This window comes from Halichoerus grypus, chromosome 4, assembly GCF_964656455.1.
Source record: "Halichoerus grypus chromosome 4, mHalGry1.hap1.1, whole genome shotgun sequence".
Taxonomy (NCBI): domain Eukaryota; kingdom Metazoa; phylum Chordata; class Mammalia; order Carnivora; family Phocidae; genus Halichoerus; species Halichoerus grypus.
Genome location: NC_135715.1, coordinates 85,631,955 through 85,658,652, shown reverse-complemented (window position 1 = coordinate 85,658,652; position 26,698 = coordinate 85,631,955). Strand labels below are relative to the sequence as shown.

The 26,698-nt window shown below is 41.4% G+C and overlaps 1 protein-coding gene across 12 annotated transcripts in view; it reads right to left on the bottom strand.

Annotated features, from left to right (window-relative positions):
• Positions 1-25,813, bottom strand: part of SAP130 (Sin3A associated protein 130) — an 83,298-nt gene extending 57,485 nt beyond the window's left edge. For 5 of the 12 annotated variants that reach the window (XR_013447062.1, XR_013447065.1, XM_078070632.1 and 2 more), the window contains exons 1-8: positions 24,808-24,981; positions 23,888-24,005; positions 14,863-15,098; positions 13,990-14,148; positions 12,704-12,815; positions 11,502-11,626; positions 9,733-9,857; positions 93-240 (exon numbers count right to left, since the gene is read on the bottom strand). Coding sequence is in view for 8 of the 12 variants with exons in the window: in XM_078070632.1 (XP_077926758.1) it covers positions 93-240; positions 9,733-9,857; positions 11,502-11,626; positions 12,704-12,815; positions 13,990-14,148; positions 14,863-15,098; positions 23,888-24,005; positions 24,808-24,879 (1,095 nt within the window). In the remaining 4 variants the exon portion in view is untranslated. Of the gene's footprint in view, positions 1-92; positions 241-9,732; positions 9,858-11,501; positions 11,627-12,703; positions 12,816-13,989; positions 14,149-14,862; positions 15,099-23,887; positions 24,006-24,807; positions 24,983-25,662 lie in introns of those variants that run through there. The other 7 variants (XR_013447063.1, XR_013447064.1, XM_036085353.2 and 4 more) reach the window with 5 other exon arrangements.
• Positions 25,814-26,698: the final 885 nt, after the last annotated feature.

Below are 26,698 nucleotides of genomic sequence, written 5' to 3'. Positions count from 1 at the left end.
ACTGCCTTCAATATTACTAGGTTCTCGGAAAGTTTTGCACAAATCTGGTTTTAACCCACAGCCTCCAAAGATGGGTTGACCTCTGGCTTTACCTGCGCCATGGTATGAAGCTGTTGCTTTGGCGTCCCCAGAGCAGGATGAGATGGCAGTGTGATTCTTGTGGTTACATCCCGTGACTGTGCAGGACGCTGAATACTAATTGCTGCAGACGGTGGATGCTGGATAGACAAAGTTGGCCGGCTGAAATAGACAGAAAAGACATGATTTCTCACTTGTCTCTAAACACAATGCAGGCTGTCCAGGCCATTTACTATCTTGTACTAGACCATCATCATATGGCTGTAGTTTTAGGTCTGTGACATCCACAGGTGAACCAATGAAGTAAATGGCCTGTCAAGTTTCTCTTCTGTAAGTCCCATAAACCTTTTTCCAAAGGTATCAATATGTGCCATGAACTGAATCAATTAATCCTTAGTCATTTTCAGCACTCTCAGTGTAGTTAACCAACACTCTAGGACAATCTTGAGTGAGCATTATTATAATCAATACACTTCACTCTGTGGACAAAGCTGGAGATACACACTAAGGTTTTCACATTACGAGGCAGGATTACAGACAACCCTGATTAACAGTAGCCCACCCCATTGCCCCCAAAGCACTAACCCGCTCTCAATTTCCTATCATTCCTTACCATATGATTCCTTCAAAAGTTAGTTATGATTGTCTAATGATTGAAAGGGATATCAACACAGAAACCATGTCAAATTAACTGGCAGCAAGTTACTGGAATTGCAGCAGTGGCAAGAAAACTTGACATTATAACAAAGTTGGCTTCTCAAGTCAGAGGGGGAAGAATGGACTATTTAATAAATGATGTTGGGAAGACTAGGTAGCCCTTTGAAAAAAATAAAATTGGATCCATGCTTCATGCATTACTACGCCAGGATAAATAAGAGGAGGATCGAAGATTTTACAGCAAATTAAAAAGTACATGAAGAAAAGACAGAAGAATTCTTTTATAACCTCAGAATGGATGAGAGCTTTTTAACTACTGAAAGCTTTCAAAATCCAAAAACTACAGATCAAAAAATTTACTCTGTGAACAAATAAGCAAACCTACATAGCAAAACACACAAACACACTATAAGCATGGTCAAAAGACTCAAACTAAAGTGTAATCCTCTTAATATACTAGGAGCTCCTTGCAGTCAATGAGAAAAATAACAGCCCAATAAAAAACAAGCAAAGGATATACATAGCCAGTTCACTAAAGAGAAAACACAAGTGTCTCTTTAACAAAGAAATGATGCTCACTCGTACTCATAGGAAGAGAAATACAATTTAAAATACACAGAGATATCACTGTTCACCTATCAGATTGGCAAAAACCCCCCAAATGGACAGCATAATGTTGTTCAAGCTGCAAGGAAATAGGCACTTCTAAACATTCTGGAAGGAGTGCAAACTGGTATAAACCCTAAGGAAGGCAATTAGTAGGTATTGAAATTATAACTGCATATACCTTCTGATTACTTTTGGGAATTTATCCTACAGGTATTCTTGCACACATAGATAATGACTGAAGTATAAGGTTATTCACTGCAATATTACTTATGATGGTCAAGTACGAGAAACAACCTCAAACCCATGCACACGTACGATGGATCACTGTGCTGGTACTAAGAGAACAATGAGGCTGTCTAAGTAATGAAATAGGAAACTTTCAATACATGTTGTTATATTTAAAGAAAGTAAAGAGAATGTATGAGTTAATTTTGGGTAGAAAGGATAAAAATAAGAACTGCATTTGAATCTGACTATATTAACACTGGAACGACATCCAGTTAGTTATTATCAGGTAACTTAGAAAAGGTAAAAGGGAAGGAACCAGGATCCTGGTGGATGGGGGACAGAGGAGAGAGTGACACTCCCTACACATCTTTTTATGCTTTTATATTTTGAAACCATGTGAATACAAATTAAAAAGAAGTGAATAAGCTGAGCTTGTAAGGATAAAAACTTCGAGACTGCATGTTTCTAAACTAAGCAATGGTTTCATCATAAACATCCTCTCTCAAAATGCTTTAAAAACAGACAGGACAGGATATCTGTGAATAAAGTGTTCAAACTGAATGAAGGATGGTCTTCTCTCTGAAGAAAGAGAGCTAAATGCTTTATCATTTGAGTTCAAAGGAAAGCTGAAAAACTGGCCACGGATACAACTATGGAACTTGGTGGAACTCACTGAGGAGAAAGCCTACTACTGGAGACTGGATCTTTATGCTTTCCAGGATGAGCCATTTCCCCAGGCCCATTCCCTATGTTCACCCAAAATGTAAAGGACCCCAAAAGATTTCCTTAAGTGACTCTCATGTTCTCAAGCCAGAAAAAACCTAGAAACCTAAAAACCTGGATAATCCTAAAAAGTCCTTCGGTCATTCTTTTTAAGCCTTTCTATTATGCCTCTTCCACTAGTCATTTTTAAAAGGCTGGGAACGAGGAATGGATGTTCTCTGGTAATTTAAATGACCACTTTGAGATTTTGTTTAGGTTTCATTCTCTCTCCACATTATGGCAGAATCCACTTTTTATTATGAATAACATAGCCCAAAAGTTACATCCAGAAACACAAAGAAGAAAAATACAAGCTCTGTGGCTATTCCACAGTTAGCCTTATCAGTCACCACCAGGGCAGCAGCACACTGGTAAGATGCCTGGACTAGGTTAGCCGGTATGTGGTAGGCCAATTCTGACCAGGACCTCCACTATCACACTGAGAGTTGAAGTACCTTTATGGCTCCTGAAATTACTGAAGATGACCATTACACCAGTTGTCGTGGGAGTTCAAATGCATGGTGCAGCGTCAAGTGTTTGGTACAATCCCTGTGGAATCAGCCTGAGGATATTACTCTTGATGTGGCAAGTGGAGACGCAGACCTTGCTCAAAGTAACAGGATTCTGAACACCACTGGTCCAGTCAGTGAATAATAATTAGGACTTTGTTTTGCAGCCTGGCTTCTTCCTTGTATGGCTTTCACACCCTACTGAAAGGTGACTTTAGAATAACATGAGAAGAATGATATTTGCCGACATAGACCACCTGCATAAACTCGTCACTGCAACTATCAGGATGTCTCTGGAGCTTTAACAGATAAAAATCCATTTTGGAGACTGGAGTTTTAATAGTTGACAATGTACTACGCTAAGCACAGTGCCATGTAAGACACCTGCTCCCAGCATTTATGATGAAAACCATTCAGAGAGATATATGTATATATAATTAAAACAATGACAAAATTTAGGACAGATGAACTTAATTATAAAAATAATTTTGAAGACTCTCATAACAAAGAATAATATCAACATTCAAATCACCAGGAAAGGGTCTCCTCAATTCACCTTAAACATACTCATATTTAAAAGGTCTGCGTCATAAAAAAAATAGCCAGAAAAGAATATTTATATTAAGTATTTAAATATCTTTTTAAGTGCTTTTGAAAGCACAGACTATAGTACATGGTAGTCTTTGACTTTCATTTACTCTTAATGAAAAAAAAAAAAACCACGAACATGTCTATAAAGTATATTACATGTTAGGCATATTTTAATTCCTTTACATATATTAATATAAGCACTCCTTATAATGACCTGTGAGGTAGGTAGTATTATTGCCATTTTCTTTTTTCCCCCACAGATTTATTTGAGAGAGAGAGAGAGAGAAAACACATGCATGAGCCGGGGAGGAGCAGAGGGAGAGGGAGTATCCTCAAGCAGACTCCCTGTTGAGTGTGGAGCCAGACGTAGGGCTTGATCCCAGGACTGTGAGATCATGACCTGAGCCAAAATCAAGAGTTGGACACTCAACTGACTGAGCCACACAGGCACCCCGATTATTGCCATTTCTAGGTGACGAAACTGAGGCATTTACTCTTTGGCCTAGCACTCCCACTTCCACAGATCTTGAAAGTACACCATCACGAATATGCAACAGCACATGCTGAAATGTCCATCAGTACATCCATAAGCTGGGGTACAACACAGCTAAAAATAAAGAGAATAAATATCTCTATGTACTGATCTGGATCATCTCCAGAATATATTAAGAGAAAAATACAATATGCTGTATTTTCTTTGAAAGTTACGTCTTTTTTTTTTTTTTTTTTTTTTTTAAGATTTTTATTTATTTGAGAGAGAGAGAGAGAGAGCCAGAGAGCAAGCACAAGCAGGGGCAGAAGGAGAGGGTGAGGGAGAAGCAGGCTCCCTGATGAGCAGGGAGCCCACCATGGGACTGGATCCCAGGACCCTGGGATCACGACCTGAGCTGAAGGCAGACACTTAACCGACTGAGCCACCCAGGCGCGCCCCAGCATGCTATATCTGAGGGACAGAGAGGAGAGTGATATTCCTCACTGTATAACTTTTTGTATATTTTTATTTTGGAAATATGTGAATATAAATTAAATAACAGAAAATGTTACTACATATCCCACAGAGAAAACGATCACTTCAAGTGACCTCTGAATATATTCTCACTCCGTTTTGTGGGATCTAGTTTGAACACAAAAGAACGGGGAGGAAGTCTTAAACTTCACACTCAGTCTTATTGTTAGTTTAATCTACAGAAAATAAGGGGCTGATTTAAGACATGTGAACTTGGGACTCTGAATTGTTACTTTGAAACTATTTTTTTTTTACATTATGGACCAAAAAACCAAGTAATTATGTTAATGTCTTGACAGAAGATTTGCAGTGTAAGAGAAAAGATGTATAAATATAAAACTGAAAAAAGAAAAAAACCTGTAATGTTAAATTTCATTTGGAAATATCAGTATGAAGACATGACTGTGTTTACTGTATTGATTACCTCTGTCCACAGAAAGAGTCCAAAAGCAATGATAACCCAGGAGCAATGTATACCCTTAGCACCCAGATCTTGGGTTCTAATTACCATTCTCCACTAAAAAGAACCAAGAATTGTTGGAGAAATGGCTGATTTCAAGACTAGGGAGACAGAAAAATAAAAAAGGGCCTAATTTATCATGTACCAAAAAGTAGAAAGTACTCAAAGTCCAAGAGGAGTTATCAAAATGACACTCAAACCAGTTTGAAGGGGTTCTCACTAGCCGAATCTGGGGCAACTGGGAAAAAAAAGGATTTTCATTAAAATACACTGAGTAAATAAAACACCCCTGAGTCCATAGTGGCAACTCACCCCTACACAAAAAAGATCAGAGATTAAGCAGCGTCACTCAGCTAGAAAGTGCTCCCACGTCTGTTGTCTTAATCAATATACCCCTTCTCCTAGTGATGAGATTTTCTTTAATGGTCTCAAAGGCTGCTCTAGGGACAGAGACCCAATTTAGAAACTTGACACAGAAAATATGGGGTTAATTTACAATGAGTGAACCTGTGACCATCCTCCAGAGTTGAGCTGGATCTTTGTTTGACTTCTTTAAAGTGGGGACAAGAAGTATTGCAGGCAGAGACTGCAGGTTTGGGATTTTCTCCTCCTCTCAGAGAATAGTAACAAAACAAAGAGGAATGCAGTCCCCATCTTTGGCAACATTAAGAGACATCTGAAACCTCAAACCACAGAAGAGGTAGCAGAACTGCCAAGGGCAGTGATACCCAAACAGCGACACAGGAGTCAATGCACACAGGATCTCTGCAGCTACAAGTTCAGTAACAAATCCAGTCAAGTATAATTCTCCAAAGTGAGGAGTGCACTCTGACACAGAAAACCAAAAACTTGTGTTTGTAACAGTAGGAGCTGTCAGTGAAGCAGGACCTGGACACAGACCAGTTCCAGTATCCAATAATCAACAACGTAGGGCTGAACTAAGAACCACACATATGGATAAGCGCCATGTGAAAAACAGCATGTGGTGAAGGGTGCCTGGCAGGCTCAGTGGGTAGAGCATGTGATTCTCGATCTCAGGGTCATGAGTTCAAGCTCCATGTTGGGCGTAGAGCTTACTTTAAACAAACAAACCACACACACACACACAAAAGACCCCAGCATGTGGTGAGACCCAAAGAAAAGAGAAATTGCCATCTGGGGCAGTCTATCTTCACTGGCAGGAGAGAAGTACAACCAAGAAAACACGAACAGAGTATCCTGAGTCATTAGGAAAATTTCCCCTAACCCAGTACACAGCCCAGCCTACAAGAACCAATTACAAATAGCTGATGCAGAATAAGTTCAACTCCACTCAAAGATGAGTACTCAGAAAGCAACCAGCACAAGATCTATTTCATGATGCTACAAGAAAAATGGTGGACAGAAAAAGGGGAATTTTACTAGAAAGGCTTTCACTAAGTAGATGAAAATTGTACCATGAATGAAGAAACGTAATGAAATAACTCCTTCCACAAAATGAAAACACAAAGCAAAGATGTAAGAGCTCACTGGACAAAAGGATAAGACAACAGGAGACAGGCATAGCTCAATAAATAGGCATAGCTCAAGACAGAAACAGAAGAAAATATCCAGCTGCGTCAGGAATGAAGGCAAAACTAAAAGTAGAGCATGACAGACAATGCTGGAAACTCAGTAAGAAACAGAGAAGACTGTGAGAAAATTAAGCAGAATCAAAAGGGAAAAAATTAATAAAGCTTAGATAAGGAAGTTGTGCAAAAAAGATTCAACAAATACGTAACTGGGTGCCCCCCTCACTAAAATGGAACAGAATGAACATACAAAGATACAATTCAATAAAACTGTTCATAAATAGTTTCATGTTGCAGATTAAAAAGGTACACCATGTTTCAGAACAAAACGATACATAATGGTCACTACAAAACACATCCCAGGAAAATCACTGAAATTCAAAGATAAAGAATCTTAGGCAATCAGGCAAAAATATCAAGATCCTTTTAAGGGATTAAAAAAAATCAGGCTGGCCTCAGACTTCTGTACATTATCCAGTTCTAGAAGGCAGAGGAAAAATAGCGATAAAATACTCACAGAAAAAAATACAGAAACCAAAAGAATTATCACCTAAACTACTGCTTAAGTATAATGATACCTGCAAAATGATTCTGAATATGTGAAAACGCAAAACACTGGTCCTCTAAGTCCTTCTTGAAGAAAGCAGCAGAGAATAAATTTCATTCAACCAAGCAATGAACAACAAGAAATGATAAAAAAAAACCTGGCACACAGGATTACTCTATTTAACATAAAGAGTAAGACCACTTTTTTTTTTTTGGAACCTTCCTTCATTTTTATGCCTTGAACCAATTTAATTAATATTGGTTTCTCTGGTCTTTGAGAGTTTGGTAGAATTCAATGAAACTGTCTGGGCCTGGTGCTTTTCGGAAGATACTACTTTGAAATTTTTTTCTATTTCTCCAGTGGAAATTGGTCTATTTAAACTTTCTGGGTCCAGAATTCAAAGGGAGCTAGATATTAGAAATTTATCATTGTTAATAGATTTAAGTAGAAAAATCATCTGGTCATTAGGGTTTCTGTCTGTTTAATTCACTAGTGTAGTTCTAGTGCCCAGAGCAGTGACTGCCACAATGCTGAAAAGACATCTGACAAAATTCAACATCTGTTTTTATTAAAAACTCAATACACTGGAAAAGACAGATACTTTGATAACATGGTTTAAAAAAAATTAACTCATTTTCACTGTATACACATTCGTAACTTTTGAATTTCTTCATACCATCTCAATATATACAGGTAATATAAAATTAAAACAAACAACACAGTCTACTTTATTTTGGGCAGTTGTGTCTCTTTGTACCTCAGGCAATATTTTCAATTACCAGAAAGTGTCCTTATTCTACTGAAGAGGAGACTAAGGAGCAGGAAAGTTGAGAAACTTGCCTAATGTCACACAGCTAGTGAATGATAGAGCTAATGGTTAAATATAAGTCCTAGGTACACTTCTGCATATAAAAGTTAACTTTCTTCAGAGTTCCGTTCCAGGCCCTCTTCTTATTCATTCCCCCTGGAGAGACTCAGATTACCTCAAAGCTTTAACTGTAGCCCACAGGTTGATGACTTCCAAACCCATTCATTATCTCTGGCACCAACATCTCTTCAATCACCTGCTGACAACTGCCACTTGATTGTTCCATGGATAAACTCAGTATCCTGAAAGTCAACATTCTTTCTAAAACTCACTTTCTTTCCCTTGTTTCCTTTTTATTTACTTGGTCAAACAAGGAAGAAACCAGGGAGGCATCTAGACTTACCACTCTGCCCTGCCTCCAACTGGCAATTGAGAGTTATGGATGGTCTCTGGTCTGACAGCTTTAGTCTCCACGCCTACTACCCCTTCTTCTGTTCAGTGAATCTCTTCTTGTTTATATTGCCAAAGGCACCACATAACCAAACACATGAATCAAAAAAGACCTCCTGGCGAGACTCACATCCCACTGTCTCCCCCCAACTTTCATAGCCTTACCACAATATGGCTTGGGATCAGAAGGAGAAACATGTCTTCACCCAATTGTGTCATTTCTAGGAAGCATCACAGATCATTCCCTCATCAGCCAGACTATCCCTGTACGGCTCTATAGTTCTCTCCCTTTTCAGATACCCAACCCTTCTGTTGCAGCCTCTGAACTTACAGTCCATTTAGCAAAATCCCCTACATCCTCAGTCTCTTCCCTGAATATATCCTTTACCTCCCTGCCCTAATGAATCTGGGTTCTCCCCTGAGAACACTGCTTCCCCCTCCAGCCCTCTCATCTAGGAGACATTTTTTCTCTCATAAACCTCTTCCCCATCTATACAGTCTTCCTAAATAATCTCCTTCATAACTCTCCCCTGGACTCCAAACTTATCTATTAACCAATCTCATCATCTCTACTTGCATGCTCAGAAGTCAGCACAACCTTCCAATGCCCAAGACTAGTCTGGAATTCCTCCCCAAAACCTACTCTTCCCACTGTCCCTCATATCAAGTTACTTGATACGAGGATTTCAGAAGAATTACGTAGGGGCAGTGAGAGAACAACCTGACTCCTCTTGTTCTCTCACTGCCCCTACGTAATTCCTCTGAAATCCTCAACCAACTTCAAAAATCTATTCTGAATCTAACCATGTCTTGCCACCTCCAGCAATGATCTCTTCTGGATTCCTACATACCTTTCTAAACCATCTCTCCATTTCCAACTTTGCCTCTCCACAGTAGCCAGGCTTCAGACCATCACGCTGCTCTGCTCAAAATTCTGCTAAGGCTTCCCGTTGCACCCCAGCAAAGTCAAAACCTGTAGAGGGCTTCCGAAGGCCCGAATCTGGAGACCCTGTTACCTCCTAAAATAATCTCTTGCCGCTCTCCTACCATTAGCCTCTTGCTTCTCCTTACTATGGCAAACACACTCCTGTCTTGGGGCCTTTACACTTATTGTTCCCACTGCTTGGAATGCTCTTATCCCACACAGCCACATGGCTCACTTCAATACATCTTTCAATTTTCTGCTCCAATCTATTCTTAACAACAGTGCTCCCAGATCACCGTACAGGAAATAGTAAGCCTGTACTGCCTAACCTGTCACTCCAAATCCCACCCTATCTAATTTTTCCCCAAAGCACTTTTCACCATCTAAAAAACTTCATTTTTTATTTGTATGTCTCCAGCGACAGGCTTTATCTCCAGCATCTAGAACACTACACAGCTCATAAAAAGCGCTCAATAAGGATTTACTGAATTAAATGAAAAGAAAGGAAAAAGGGAAAGGAGGAGGGCCTGATCTCCAAACCCCCAAATATACCTAAGTGCTGAATCAGTAGCATGTGCTGCAGTTGTAGTAATGACTGGAGACTGAGCTCTGGTGGCTGAGACAGTTGCTACCACAGCAGGAGGGATGGTATTAGAGGTGGTCACAGGTGGACGAGACTACCAAGAGAAGAGAAAAAATATTTCATTTAAAACAAGAAGCAAAATAAAATACAGTAAGCCAAACAATGAAAGTATAATTTGAAACTTGGGCCTTCAAACAAGCATGTTTGTGTCCAAATGAAAGCAAATTCTCACCATTCTGATTAAGGAATTCTCTTTTCAGATAGGTAATTTTAACACCCAAGAGACAGAATTACCAAAAAATATCCTATTTTGGCTGGATGGACTATATAAATTCCTCCTTTCCAAGTAGGACTGGATGAAACATTTTGTCCCATTAGTAGGAGTTGGGATCCAACCCTTCAGATCTAGAGTGCCCACAGATTTGTTGGTCCTGGTGTAGACATTTTACACTACCACACAACCAAGTGCTTTCCACAGGGGGATCTAAGCCGTTGGATGGAACTGCTGGCTCTCAGTCCCTCTAAGCCAGCAAACACATGAAAACAGCACTTGCCTGCGGAAGATTCAGGGTGCCCAGATGTTCTCTGGCTGTTTTCACATGGAAGTACTTCCTGTACCTTCCCCTATACTACATCTGTGTGTAAAATCTTCACCAAACGAGTTTTCCACCCTGGGCTTCACCTGCTTGTCCACCATCAATTCTTTCCATCATCTGAGCTCTCCTGAGTAGTCCCTTTCTTGACCCTAATACACACAGTTAAATTCGCAAATGCTGCCCATTCTGGATCTACCTCTCACTTCCAGACCTTTTACCTGTTGTGCCTGCTGTTACAGCTTGTTGTCGCACAGGAGGATCGTCACACTATCTTTACTGAACTCCTTGTCCTGGTTCTTTCTCTAATCTCTTCTGTATACCATTTACACTCCAGGGGCCTAATGAGTCTCCAAATGTGTTTTATTAGCCAGCAAGGTCTCTTATTTTGTTTTAAATTGAAAACTCTATGCTGGACATGTGCTACCCTGTGTCCTACTCAGCACCCTTCCTTATTGTCTTAAATCCTGCTGTTCCACATACATTACCAGTCTGGCCCCCAAAAGTATCTGAATTTTCATCTCCTGTCTGTGATTCAGCTCATTAATCTTTCAAGAGTATTTCTTTGATCGTACGTTACTGTGTTCAAAAAACTTAGTGGCTCTCTGTTGTGTACAAAATCAAATTTACACTCTGTATCTTAGAGCTCTGAATTTAGAGACATTACAATGTCACATCACAACACACTATATCTCAGTAGTACTGAGCTCACAGATTTCCTTGAAAAAAAGTTGAAAGGCACAGACCGTCTTCCTTGAAAAGCATGCACACTTGCATAACGTGCACAGAATACGCAGGGGCTCATAAATCCTGGTCTGAACGAAAAACTCTTCAGTTCTGGCTCGCCTCTACTAAACCCTGTACGTAACCATCACCATTCACAGTATTGCTCCCTTTCACTGCCTCTCCACTTCTCTGAATCCCTGTTACCACACCCATCCCAGCGAAAGCTTCCCTTACCACAGCTCCTCTAAATCCCGACAGCTGATCACATCACAATGTATAGAACTCAACTTTCCCGGCCGCCTCTTGGCAACTACATCAAAAGCCACTTGAGGTCAAAGGACTCTTCCCAGGCTCTAGCAGAGTCAAGAACTGAGTAGGCACCTAGTACTTGCAAGCTGACTACCCACAACCTGACGTGCCTGGATTGGTTGGTGAATGATGTGCTGTACTGCTGGCTGAGCCGTAGCAGCGTTTGGCAACTGGGAAGTCGGCCTCAGGACTGTGGTTACTTTAGAACTGGACATCACAGCAGCAGCAGCTGCTCCTGGAAAAAAATTGTTTGCATTAGTATGGCGTAGGGGCTCACGGTTTACACCGTTCCAATTATATGCCCTAGGAAAATAGTGTGAATCGTTTCTAAACCTTGGTAAGTCAGTAATTTAGCAGAGATGCTGTATGTGTATTTCCCTTCCCTCACGCAGAAAATTAGAAAAATGTGCACTCAAGGGTTGTGATTTGATAAGATTAATAACCTGTCTTGCTTTTTCAAGGACATTCTTAAATGAAACCTGCTGTTGTTTTTTTTCACTACAAGTATGTAGAAGAGAAGCACACACTGAATAGCAGAGCGTGGTGCCACCACCTTCATTTGGGCCAAGGCTCCAGCAGCATAACCACCAGGGAGGGTTCACCTGAACCACCACTGCCTTTGTATTGTCAGCGCAAACATCAACATGGTACGACAGGCAAATGAAATCTTAGTATTTCCATGAAAGTAGTTTTGACCTAACACAGACCCCCTTGCAGTCTATGAACTTCACTCTGAGAACGACTGAATTATGTTACGACCAAGTAAACCTGGTTTTGTACTTGTGAGCCTGATTTTGCCAACAATGATTTAACACTTGCCAATAGAAGGCTACAATTTCTGATCAAGTAGTTGAGAAAACTCATTAAATTTAATATGTGACAACCTATTAGAACTTAATTGTAAGAATAAATTCATCTTATGGCTATGTTACTCGAGTAACCATCATCACTAAACTTTAAGAATAGCCAGTATGTGTATTTCTGACTTTCTCATTAACAACAAAGACCATTATGGACTATCACAGCTTTGAGGAGTTCCTCATTACAAAGAACAATCTTTAGACCGTACTAAAAATTTGAATTGCTTTAAGTTTACGCACACAAGCATACACACGCTTGTTGAAATGCAACTATAATTTGCATATACTAGATCACACTTAAAATGTGTATTGTTCTAAGTTTATTTCTGTTGTCCTGTAACTTTAATAAGATGATTCCAGATACATTTTTTGTTAACGGTAACAGAAATCTCTTACCAAACATGTATCTGCCACAGCACTTTGAGAATTTCAACAGAATGTGCAGTTTTTACCTCGAGGTAAATGAGAAGCTCCGATGTGAAGAGGGGGCCCAGGAGCGTTGCTGCGGATAATAGACATCTGTACATTTGTGGTCATGATGTGGTGCAGGTTACTGGGATGTCCCTGCAAGAAACAGGATGTAATGTTATTTTCATGCTTGGTTTTAGCCATTGATGCTTAGCCACTGCTTCTAGGAGGTCAGTTGCCTCCAAATGTGGGTCAGGGTATTCCTTTTAGACAGTGAGTATCCCAAGGGAAAGGACATTTCGCTTTTTTTTTACACAACATACTGCATGATGACCTGTGCCAGCAGGCATGTGGTGACTGTGAGGACCCTTCAATGCCTCAAGCCTAGCTAGGTGCTAGATCTCTAATAGATGGACACATTTGACTGTCCACTTTGGGACACTCTCATCTTCAGTATTAGTTTTTCACACTTGTTTTCTCTGCCTTGGCCAAAAGCTTATTTTTTCCTATCCTATTTTCTTTACATGCCACTGCATTCCTTTATGCTATGCAGGACTTCTAAGTAAATGTCAATTAGTACCCAGCAGGTACTCCCCTACGAGTTCTTCAGCTCCCCGCTTAGCTGTCCCTTCCTCACATGCTCCCAGCCCTGACACCAGTGTTTCCCAGGTGGGGGTTCCAGTACTGCTGGGAGTACTCAGCAGTACGATAGAAGAAAGAAAACATAGTGTGTCTTCTTGGAATACCAATTTTTTCTTGAAAACTTGAAGAGAAAGGTTTTAGATTCAGGTTTTTTCACTCTCAGTAATTCAAAATATTTAAGTAAATCACATACACGTTACAAAGTAGGAGTAGAATTTCAGGAAAAAATTTAAGTTAAAACATGAGACTATGAATAAGTGTTCACGACTGGTGAGCTACTTGAGGGAACCTGCTAGGCGCCCAAGAGATACACATTCATTCTCCTCAGAGAAAATCCTAGAAATGCACTACTGTCGTGAGGCTATTCTCAATCCCACACAACTGGACTCTGAGCACCTCAAGGATACAGAATGTCTTATCTAGATTTGTATCTCACACTGAGGGTGGTGCCTCGCACACAGCAGATGCTCGATACATACTGGCCAAATGACAACCACCACTGTGCATGTTGGTTTTACTTCCTGCAGATATCCTTCTCTCTCAAACCTACTATCTTCCCCTTCCAGATATCAGTGACCATTTAATTTTTTATTTAGTACAGTGCCTAATGTACTGCTGGCATTCAATAAATAATGATCAACAGTTTGGCATCTCAGTTTGAAAATCAGCAAATTAAGAGGAAAAAAACCTGTTGTCCACTGATTGTTGCCACAGGAATGGCTGAAGCTTGAGGGATGCTACTCTCCATGGTAACGGTAACCTGCCCTGGAACCTTGGGGGGAAGTGACAAGGTAGAAGGTGGAGCAGGAGCAATGGGACGGCTAGGCATGGTGGGCTTCGGGGGCGGCTGCAAACAGAAAACCACACGAAACATATCAATAGCTTTTTACGAGTGATGCATTTCATTCTATAGTTAAAAGTACACAAATCAAACCTGGAGAGTGCCAGGAAAGATCCAGAAGCCTTATATATTTTATCTCTTAGCATCACAGCTTTTCCACTGAAGTACCAGCATTTCCATTTTACAGATGAGGAAACATACAAAGCAAGGCTATGTCACCTGCTCAAAGCCATGCAGACAGTAAAAACGAACTGGGACAGAGGCCCAGATCTGCATGGCTCACAGCCCACATTCTTTCTTCTATACAATGCTGCATCCCACTTTTGGGCGGAAGTAAACAAAACTCCCAGTAACTGAACCATAGCCACGAGGTAATATACAAGGCGATATTCTCAGATATCCCCGAATTAGCAAGCTTTAAAACAAAACCTTGGAGAAGAGTGCCACTCCAAGATAAAATTGAGTTAGCATGCCCATAACTTGAATAAAATCAACGTCAAAACGGATACTAGAAAAGATCCTGTGATGCCAACTGCCCAGCGGCACAAGACTAGGCACTGCAGAACAGCAGAGCTCTAAGTGACAGAGAAGAGCTGAACTGATGGGTCAAAAAGAAAACACTAAGATCCTGGATACAGCCTAAGACTTTGTGAAAATTGTCAGGAAGATTAGCCAGTCTTTAGCTGTGGTTTAATGTGAAATTTTAAACCTCTCCATTACCTTCATAAGTCCCTCGGAAAAGGAGAGTGGCACTGCTGGCGTCAGATGTGCTGGTGGGGCTGTCACTGTGACGGGTGTGCCCGATGCAACAGCATGGTGTGTAGACAACATCTGCACCTGTGGATAGGGCCTTACCACAACAGGCTCTTGCTTCTCTTCGCGGGACTGTAGGGAGCTGCTGGAACCCATGTGCTCCCTGGCAGTGACTTCAGCCTCTCGACTAGATTCATCGTTGACTAGTAAGGATATTAAGGGAGAAATAGCATGTCATACGCTTCCAATATTAATATTAATGAAAGGCACAGCACACACAAGAGTGGCACTTGCAACTAAGTTTCAGGGTTGATAAAGTGACCCTTTCCTTGTGAGATTTTCTTCAGGAGAATCTGGGCATGAGGTTCCCCTAACAGATATCAAACCCAAGAGCCACACCTATGGAACACAGGACTGACTTTGGCTATTCCGACTTTTCCACTCCTATGAACAAAGGGCCTGATAACTATCTAAAACGAACTCAAGGGGCGCCTGGATGGCTCAGTTGGTTAAGGGTCTGCCTTCGGCTCAGGTCACGATCTTGGGGTCCCGGGATCAAGCCCCACGTTGTGGTCCCTGCTCAGCAGGGAGCCTGCTTCTCTCTCCTCCTCTGCTCTTCCCCTTGCTTGTGCTCTCTCTCAAATAAATCAATAATCTTTAAAAAAAAAATGAATTCAGAAGAGCAAAACTAGATATGATGCTTTCATTTAAGGTATTTATTTAAAAAGTTATAAAAACCTAACATTAAAACAATAATTTAAATACAATTCTTTTTTTTTTAAATTTTACTTATTTACTTGAGAGAAAGAGCGCACGCATGTGCACGACTAGGGGTAGGGGCATAGGGAGAGGGAGAAGCAGATTCCCCACTGAGTGTGGAGCCTGATGTGGGGGGCTTGACCCAAGGACCCCAAGCCAAAGTCAGACAGTTAACCAGCCTAGTCACCTAGATGCGCCTAAATACAATTCTTAAGTCTAAGAATTACCCATTTTACTGTTAATAGGTTTTCAAAACAAATTTCCTACAAAGCAAACATGGAAATCTCCATCATTATGACAATGCACACAGCCTTTGAAACTCAATAATTCCACTTATAGGTATGTATCCTATAGATATATGGCATATGTATAAAATGACTCATGTACAAGATTATTTGTTTCCCCATTTTTATTCCAGTAAAGGAAGTTTTAAAACCTACTTGTCTATCAACAGGGGACTCACTATATAAATTATGGTATACTCCCACAAGAGACTACCATGCAACTATAAGAATAAAACAAGGAAGCTTTTTAGGTACTCTCATGAAAAAACTGATAGTGAGCATTATGCAAAAATATCTAAGAATATATAGATGAAAAAAGCAAGGTACAGAACAGTGAAAAAGTAATGAAATATACACAAACATATATGTGTTTATTTTCCTATGTAGAAACATAACTCCCAAAGCATCCTGATTTCTTGACAGGAAATAAAGTGGATTCTGGGATAACAGGGATAAGAGAAATACTTTTCACTGTATACTTTGGGAATTTTGAACCATGAAAACATGTAACCTATTTAAAAACTAACTTAAAAAATCAAGGACCTAATTTAGTAAAAGAGAGTTTGTGAAAATATTATCTCATACGTGTCTATCATTTCCCCAAAATAATATTAGAAAATAGAGATTACACTTATGTAAAAAATTTTAAGTATCTGTAAAACTATGAAGAAAATAAAGATGCTCCCAAAGTCTAACCAAGAGTTAATACGTTGGTAAAACCTTGAGACATTTCTTACCTCTTTAATTTTGGGTGGGTTTTTATTTATGCAACTTTTCAGTGAACTATAACTTTCATGAAGTGCACAAATGTTAATTGTATAGCTCAACGAACTTACACAAACTGAATACACCTGAGTAACCAGCACCCAGCTCAAGATGCAAAACATTCCCCAGAAGCCCTCTGTTCAGCTGGATTCCTCAATATCCCTTCTAAGGATACTCACTATCCTAACCCCTAGCACCACAGATTACTGTTATCTATTTTTGAACTTTATATAAATAGACTCATTGCAAATGTACCCTGTTGTATCTTGCTTCTTTCACTTACAAGTATGAGATCCATGAATGTCATTGCATGTAGCTGCACATCTTTCATTGTCAGTATAGTAGGTCATTGTGGGGATCAACTACAAATTACCCATTTTACTGTTAATAGGCATTTAGATAGTTTTCAGCTTTTTGCTATTATGAGTAGTAGTGCTAGTAATACTCCCACATATCTTTTGGTGAACTATTTACCATTTCTCTTGGATATATACCCAGAAGTGAAATTGCTGAGTATTATTGAATATATACTACCTCATTAAAAAAATGCTAAATGAAATTCCATTGCATAGATATACTATAGCTTCTTCTTCTTTTTTTTTTTTTTTTTTTTTAAGTAGGCCCCACGCCCAGCATCGAGGCCAGCGTGGGGCTTGAACTCACGACCCAGAGATTAAGACCTGAGCTGAGATCAAGAGACGGACGCTTAACCAACTAAGCCACGCAGGCACCCCAACTATAGCTTTTTTAACCATTATATCACCGGTGGGCTTTCAGGTTATTCCTAAATTTTTTGCTATTATCAACAACTCAGATAAAAATCTGTACGTACTTTGAGTCCTTGTTCAATGATTTCCTCAGGAAAAAAAATTTTTGAAAATACATGTGCTGGGTGAAAAGACTGATCTATATTTTACATTTTGTTATATACTGATTATTCTCCCTGATCATTCAGATTTTTTTTAAATTTTTATTTTTAAAACCACTTTATGGGTGATGGGTATTAAGGAGGGCAGTTGTGATGAGCACTAGCTATTACATTTAAGTGATGAATCCCTAAAATGTACACCTGAAACGAACATTACCCGATGTATTTTTTTTTTTTTTTTAAAGATTTTATTTATTCATTTGAGAGAGAATGAGATAGAGAGAGAGCATGAGAGGGGGGAGGGTCAGAGGGAGAAGCAGACTCCCTGCCGAGCAGGGAGCCCGATGCGGGACTCGATCCCGGACTCCAGGATCATGACCTGAGCCGAAGGCAGTCGCTTAGCCAACTGAGCCACCCAGGCGCCCCTACCCGATGTATTAACTAGAATTTTTTTTAAAACTTGAAATCAAAACAAATAAAACCACTTTATTGATGTACAATTTACATACAATAAAATGGCTATTCTAAGAGTGGAGAGTTCAACAAGAGTTTTTTTACATTCTTACCAACAACTTAGGAGCAGAATGGCTGGGTCAAATGATAAGTAAATATTTAACTTTATGAGACTGCTGGAATACCTTCCAAAATGGTTGTACCCACGTTATGTTCCTGTCAGCCAGTGTATTAGAGTTCTGGCAGCTCCTCATCCTCCAATTCTTGATACACAGATATTCTAGTGGGTGTACAGTGGGTCTCTCATTGTGGTTTTAATTAGAATTTCCATGACTAGTGATGTTGGAAATCTTTTATGTGACCACAGGCCATTCATATATATCTTCCTTTGTGAAGTGTATGTGTCTCTCTTTTGTCCGTTTTTTAGTTAATCAGCTTTACTGAGATACAATAAAAAACCCACTAATTCTTTATATAAAATTAGATAAAAGTTTACAAAAGTAGACAGTACTACAGGGCTCCTGCGTGGCTCAGTTAAGCATCTGACTCTTGATTTCAGCTCAGGTCATGATCTAAGGGTTGTGAGATCGAGCCCTGCGTTGACATTCTCTCCCTCTGCCCCACCCTCTAAAAAAAAAAAAGTATACAGTACTGTAACTACAATAAAATCACGATACAAAACATTTTCCATTATTCTCACTGGTTCATACATGCCCCTTGGCAGGCAATTCCCTCCCTCCCACCCTCCTATCCCTCAGAAACCACTAATCTGCTTTCTAACACTACAGCTTTGTGTTTTCTGGAATTTCATGCAAACAATCATACGATATGTGGTTCTTTTTTTTTAATGATTTTTTTATTTGAGAGAGAGAGCACGTGTGTCAGCGTGTGGGGGTGGGGAGAGAGAGAAGGCAGAGGGAGAGAATCCCAAGCAGACTCCCCACTGAGCCCAAGGCAGGGCTTAATCCCAAGACCCTGAGACCATGACCTAAGCCGAAACCAACAGTTGGGACGCTCAACCAACTGAGCCACCCAGGCGCCCCAGTACAATATATGGTCCTTTGTGTCAGTCTGCTTCCCTCTCTTAGTACAGTTGACCCTTGAGCAACATGGGTTTGAATTGCATGGCTTCACTTATATGTCGATTTTTTTTTTTTTTTAGATTTTATTTATTTGGGGGGGGGAGAGAGAGAGTATAAGCGGGGTCAAGGGACAGAGGGACAGGAAGAAGCAGACTCCCTGCTAAACAGTGAGCCTGATGGGGGTGCTCAATCCCATGACCCTGGGTTCATGACCTGAGCCGAAGGCAGATGCTTAACCAATTGAGCCACCCAGGTGCCCCTATGTTGATTTTGGTTTTTTTTTGGATAAATACAGTACAGTGCTATAAATGATTTTCTCTTATGCTTTTCTTAATACATTTTCTTTTCTCTAGCTTACTTTATTATAAACGTATGGTATATAATATATATAAAATATAAATATTTATTGATTGTTTATATTATCAGTAAAGCTTCCATTCAACAGTAGGCTATTAGTAGTTAAGTTTTTTGCGGAGTCAAAGTTACACTCAAATTCCTGACTGCACAGAGGGTCAGTGACCCTAACCCCCAGGTTGTTCAAGGGTTAAGTGTATATGTTTTTGAGGTTCTTCTATGTTGTTCTATAGACCAGCTGTTCGTTCCTTTTTAATGTTGAGTAGTATTCCATTGTACATATAAACCAAACTTTATCTAGTCACCAGCTAATAAATTCTGGATTGTTTCCAGTTTTTGGCTATTATGAATACTGCTTCTATAAACACTGAAGTATTGGTCTTTTGACATATATTTTCATTTATCTGGGTAAATATCTAGGAATGGGACTGCTAGGTTGTATGGTAAGTTTATATTTAACTTTATAGGATACTGCCAAACCGTTTTCCAAAGTGGTTAGATTATTTTGCATTCCCACAAATAACGTATGACTTCTACTTGTTCCACAAACACATCAAACTTGGTATTTTTAGTCATTCTAGTGGATGCCTACTATTTTCTGTGGTTTTAATTTGCATTGCCCTGAGGATTAATACTATTGAGTATCTTTTATGTGCTTATTGGACATTCAGATAGCATCTTTGGTGATGTGTCTATTCAAATATTTTGCCCATTTAAAAAAAATCAGGCTGTCTCATATAGCAAAAGCTACTGAGTTACATGGGTTCTTTGTATATTCAGGATATAAGCCCTTTGCAGATATATTTATTGCAACCATCTTCTCAATTTGTGGCTTGCCTTTTTATTTTGTTAACAGTGTCTTTTAAAGAGTAGACACTTTTAATTTTAATAAAGTATAATATACCAGTTGCTGTTGTAATTAGTGTTTTTTGCAACCTAAACAATTTTTGCTCACCCCAAGGTCATAAGCAGTTCCCATGTTTTCTTCTAGAAATTTTAAGTTTTACATTTAGATCCACGATACATGTGAGTTAATTTTTGTGTATGGCGAAAGTAAAGGTCAAGGTTCATTTTTTCCATATGGATATTCTGGTGTTCAAGCACTATTTTGTTTAAAAGACTATCATTTCCCCATTGAATTATCTATGTACATTTGTCAAAAATCAATTGACCATTATGTGTGGGTCTATTTCTGGATCCTCCACTTTCAGTGATCTATATTTCTATCTTTATGCCAATATCACATTGTCTTGATTAATGTAGCTTTACAGCAAGTCTTGAAGTAAGGTAGTAGAGTCCGCCAACTTTCTTCATTTTTTTTTTTTAGGGGTCAAAATTGCTTCGGCTGTTGTAAGTCCTTTGGCTTCCATATAAATACAGATTCAGCCTGACAATTTTTACAAAAGGACATAATAGGATTTTGATTAGAATTTTTTTTTTTTAATTTACAGATCCCTTTGGGTAGAACTATTATCTTAAAAATACTGAGTGTTTCAAAAGATGAGTATGATTGATCATTTCATTTATCTAGGTTTTTAATTGTTCTCAGTCACGTTTTTCATAGTTTTCTAACCCCAAGTCTTACATACATTTTGTTAATTTACCCTTAAGTGCTTTGCGGGGTTTTTTTTTGATGCTATTGTAAATGACATTTAAAAAATTTCATTGTTCATTGCTAGTACTAAAAATAACTGGTTTTTATACACTGAACTTTTATCCTGCAACCTTTACTAATTTCACTTATTAGCTCTAATGGCTTTTTCAATATATGATCTTTACAGATGATCATGTTGTGAACCTTCCCTGTTGTCCAAACAGATTTTTCCCAATTAAATTTTTAAGGGAAATGGACAATTTCGTAACTTTCCCCCAAACCTATTTGTTCAGGAACATTTTGATTTTTGACAATTTCATTATAATATAATTTACTGACTATTCCGTTAAGCTCTTTTTAGAATCATTTAGAACCAAAAGGATCTTGAAAGAATAGTTAAGAAAACTTGTTGTAATCCATACTTCTGACCTTTGAACATGTATTTGAAATTCTGATATGCTTAGGATCCCAAATTAGTTCTTCTAATAAAAGCAATTGGAAATATAGAGAAATATTTAACTCCTTACGGAAAAACTTTTCTTTCTCAGAGTCACTGAAGGAAAAAACATACACGCTATTCAGAAGTAAAATTACAAACAATTTTGGTCTAAGTCAATGATTTCCTTCTCAACAAAATCTGAGGGCAATTATTGCTAATTGACACCCTTTTTTGTTTTGTTTTTAAAGATTTTATTTATTTATTTGACCGGTGGGGCGGGAAGCAAGCACAAGCAGGGGGAGCAGCAGGCAGAGGAAGAGGGAGAAGCAGGCTCCCCATGGAGCAGGGAGCCCAACTCAGGGCTCGATCCCAGGACTCCGGGATCATGACCTGAGCCAAAGGCAGATGGCTAACCGACTTAGCCACCCAGGCACCCCTGACCCCGTTTTTAATAAGCAATATAATTCTTTGTAAATAGATGTTCAAAAATATTCTCTTTAAGCTATACTTCTTTAAATTATTCTATGAATTTATATCAAAGACAATTCGTCAAAAATATCTGTTTAGTAGCAAAGAACTTTAAGTAGCTCTATAAGGACTTGTTGGCCACTATTTTTGTGCCCTACAATGTAGCAAGTATAGCACATACAAAGGTACACAAGGTTCCAAGTTCCAGAACATGATTCCAGCCTTCAGGTCCTACCCCTGACTCCTGTGGTCTAGTCACAAAGACCTCCTAGAGAAAGTGACATCTGAGATGAAACTCAAGGAAGGACAGGAATTAACCAGATAAGTGAGTGTGTAAAGGAAGAAGGAAGATTGTGTATAAAGACTCAAGGTCAAGAATATTGGGAACTTTTTGTCATTCGTTTAGAAAACAAGTAGTTACTATTAAGCAGGAGACAAGAAGTAGCTTAAAATTACTTCAAGTCTAAAGAGAACTCAGATAAATTTGTAATAAAAACTAAGTTGGCTGGAGGGAAGCAAAGGGACAATGAGGCTGAAACATCAGACAAAGGTCCACAGCTCACATATAAGAGCCAGAGACAGAGCAGTTAAAGATGATGCCCGTGTTCCTGGTTTGAGCAATGAGCAGACAGTGATACCATTTACCATGATAAGGAACTTAGGAAGCAGACGGTGAAGAAAAAGGAATAGAAAAAGGAATACTTTACTTTGCAATGTCATCTTTTTACTTGATACATATATAGAGAGAGAGAGAAAGAGAGAGAGAGAGAAAGACTACTTGAAGGAGTACCTCAACTTTAGCACTGTTGACTGGACCAGATACTTTGTTGTGGAGGGCTGTCCTGCCCATTTGCGATGTTTAGCAGCATCCCTGGCCTTTAAATATCAGATGCCAACAGCACCCCCTACTTGTGACAACCAAAAATGTATCCAGACAATGCCAAATATTCCCTGGACTGCAAAATCATCCCTGCTGAAGACCACTGATCTACAGCACTCAAAGGGCATACCACTAAAAACTAAGTGCATATATGTGTATATATTCAGTTGACCCTTGAACAATGCAGGGGTTAGGGGTGATGACCACACCTGCAGTTGAAAATCTGCATATAACTTTTGACTCCCCAAAAGCTTAACTACTAATAACCTACTGTTGACTGGAAACGTTGCCTGTAACAGTCAATTAATATGTATTTTGTATGTTACATATATTATATATTCTTACAATAAAGCTACAGAGAAAATGTTACTAAGAAAATCATAAGGAAGACAAAATACATTTACAGTACTGTACTATGTTTATCAGAAAAAACTCACATGTAATGGACTTGTACAGTTCAAACCTGTGCTTTACAAGGGTTGACTGTACTTTTTCTTTTAAACCTTCTTTCCTAGCTCATAGGCTCCTAAAAGGCAAGAACTATGCCTTAAACACCTTTGGACTCCCCCATGGCACTATTATACCTCTGGGCCTTAAAGGAGAACACATTAATGTATTTAAAATATAGTTCTCATAGGCATGCTTCGCTGTAAGTTTCACGTATACTCTAGTATACGTGAAAGGATTAAAAAAGGAATTAAAAAAAAAACCTTGTTTATTTATAAAGGGAGGAGGGGCAGAAGGAGACGGAGAGAGAGACTCTTAAGCAGGCTCCATGCCCGGCGCAGAGCCTGACGTGGGGCTCAATCTCACAACCCTGAGATCATGACTTGAGCTGAAATCAAGAGTCAGACGCTTAACCAACTGAGCCACCCAGGCACCCTCAACAAACCTTGTTTAAATTAGAACTGTAATATATCCTTTCTCCAAATTCAATAACCTAGTACTTACTAAAATCCCACAAGGAATTTGCTAATTTTTAAATGAAAAAAACTGGCAATATTCTTAAAGCAAGAAGCGATAGAGAAGACTGTCACACATCTCACCTGTGGCAGCTGGGTTTATCAATCCTGCAGAACCACTGTTTGCAATCTGTGAAGGAGCTTGGCTTAGCCCAGTGGAAGGGGTTCCTAACCGAGGAAACTGCTGAGAACTCATTTCCACCTGCAGTGCATACAGTCACATGGTTATTACTAAATTCTCACATTAGAATCAATAATGAGAAATTAAAGCATCTCCAGTACCTATACTTTCCCTTAGAAAAGCAAATGCAGCTTCATGCACCTAAAACGATTACTTGTGATCAACATACGGTGCAGAAATGGTCTAAATTCTGTAAGTTTTTAAGGGACATGGATTCAAGTAATAGTAAAATCGTTTGCGTGGTGTTGGGGTATACTATGACACTCCGGAAATACAGATTACCACTCTAAAAAATCAACACTGAATTCTGTACAACAGCCATATAATGGGTATTAACCCAATACATAGATATCTGTATAAAGTTCTATGGAAAACAGCATATTCCTTTGAAAGACTGAAGCTCACACCAAGGTGAACACAACTGTCATCAGTATGTCATAGCAGGAACCCGGGGGGAGATGCCCTGCTCTAAGAAATCGGAAAGCTTACATCAAGACCTAATCCAAAAGGAACTCTCAAATGGTTTTCTGCACAGGCCTCCATTTACCGATTTCCTCCCCCTTTTCTCATAGACCCCCTACTGAGCCAGAGGAACCAGAGACCTTCGCCACTTTCTCTACAATCGACCCCCACTTTTCCCTCAGGAGCCAAGCTCTACCGATATTCCCAATTCGCACGCAACCCCACCCCCACCCCGAACCCCACCGCTGATATCGCAGAACACAGGTTTCCAGAGACATTTCGGGTGTCTGAGACTTAGTCTTGGAGGGTGGGGGAGGACGGCGTTCTGGGGAGCCCCAGGACAAGCGGTGTGCCTCTTTACCTGCAGCCGCCGCCCGCCGCCCGCACCTCCGGCTTCCATCTCGCCGGGCTGGGGGTGCCGCGGAGGGCCCATCTCGGTGGCAGCGCTGGGCTCCTGGGTCGTGGAGAGGGCTCCTGCCGGAGCGCGCCTTGGGCCCGCGGCTGTCCAGCCCCGCCGGCCCCGCTCACCCCCGCCACCCGGCCGCGGCTCCTCTCCAGTCTTCTTCCCCCGAACCTGCCCCTACCTCCCCCGCCCGCCCATTGGCCCCACGCCGGCCGCGTCACTCGAGGGCCCGCACCAATCCGCGGAGGCCTGCACGCTCTGATCCCGCCCCACCCTCCCGCCGACTCCCAGCCAATCAGGCGCGAGCCTCGCAGGGGCAGCCCAAACCCCTCGAGGCTGAGCCAATGGCAAAAGAAGACAAGCGCTCCCGGCGAAGGGGGCGGGGAGGTAGGAGGCCCCGCCTCAGTCGGGGTCTGAAAGCGGCGGGCGCAGGGCCCGGATGTGGAGAGTCACTTTAAACTGCTCCAGGAGCCAAAGTCCCTGGGCCGCCCGCCCGCCGGCGCTTCCCCGGCCGCTCCACTTCCCCGCCAGGGCCCACGCCCGCCACGCCCCCAAGCCCGAAACAGCCCACCCCTCCTGGAGCCTCTCCCTTCCTTGCCGCAGGACACCCGGTCCCTGCCGCCGGCCCAACCGCCGTGCCCAGCTCGTGAAAGAGCCTAGGTCTGAGCCGCAGCAGACGAGACACCGCTGCCCTTCCCCAGGGACGCACAGCGGGACGGACGCTGCAGCCCGGCTCGGCCGCCCCGCCCCCTCGTCTCCTCCCCTCTCCTCCCCTCTCCTCCCCTCCCCTCCCGGAGCCCGTCCCGCCATTACCTGGGTGCTGCGCCGAGGGGCCGCCGCGCCGCCTCGAGCTCGCTCCCGTGCGCTCTCCGCCTGTGGGGCCGACGTCCTCGGGCTCCGGACCCGCCGCCGCCGCCGGGGCGCTAGCACTCTGTCCCCCACCCCTCAGCCCAGCGCCGCTGCTTCCGCCGCCGTAACGAGCCTCTCACCTATTGGCTGGGGTAGGCCCCGCCCTCCTCTGGGGAAGCCAGTCACCGCTCAGTATGAGCGGGAGAGCGGACGGGCCTGCCCCTTGGGGCCGCGGAGGCCTCTGGGAAATGTAGTCCCCTGTGTCAGGAGGGCGGGCCTGGGCGGGACCTCCAGGCGACCCGGCCGGTGCAACACACCCCTTTGCTGCCTAGAGTGGGTTCTGCCTTTTCTCTTTGCTTAGTGAAGAGGTAGTGGATTCCCACCCTTCTGCCTCAGCTGATGGCACTAGGTTTCATTTTACTAAGGGAGGTGCGGCACGGGAAAAGGGTAATGGAGGCCGACTGTAGCGGGACGAAGAGGCCGCAGGCAGGGCCGAGGGTTTTCCTGACTATGCTCACTTCCCCGCGCCGCGTTGTGGGACTTGATGTCACCACCGAAGGCGACGGCCGGCAAAGCTTAAGCATCGTTGGAGAATCGGGTGCGCTGAACTGGAGCGATTCTGTCGGGTTTGCGCCGAGCGCGCCGCCTCGAGAGCTGCGCACCGGCCTTGGCAGTCTCAGAGCCGGGCTCCCTCTGGTTAAAGCAGACTGACTCAGAGAGGGGCTCTAGGAACAGGACTCGGGCACTGTGCACTTATTCAGTTTTTCCAGATTACAAAGAAGAGAAGGGGGATGGTGTTGCTTTGTTGTTGTTCTGTTTGGGGTGGAGGATTGGAGTTTGTACACCTGTGGAAGTCTTAGCCAAAATTGGTGAAGCAAAATTTGGATCTGTTAATAGATTACGTCCCCCTTCTCCTTTTCAGATGGTAATTTAGGCCTGGAGTTTTGTAACTAGTTAGAAATGGGGGGGGGGGGAGGAGGTCAAATCCCTCCTTCCTATC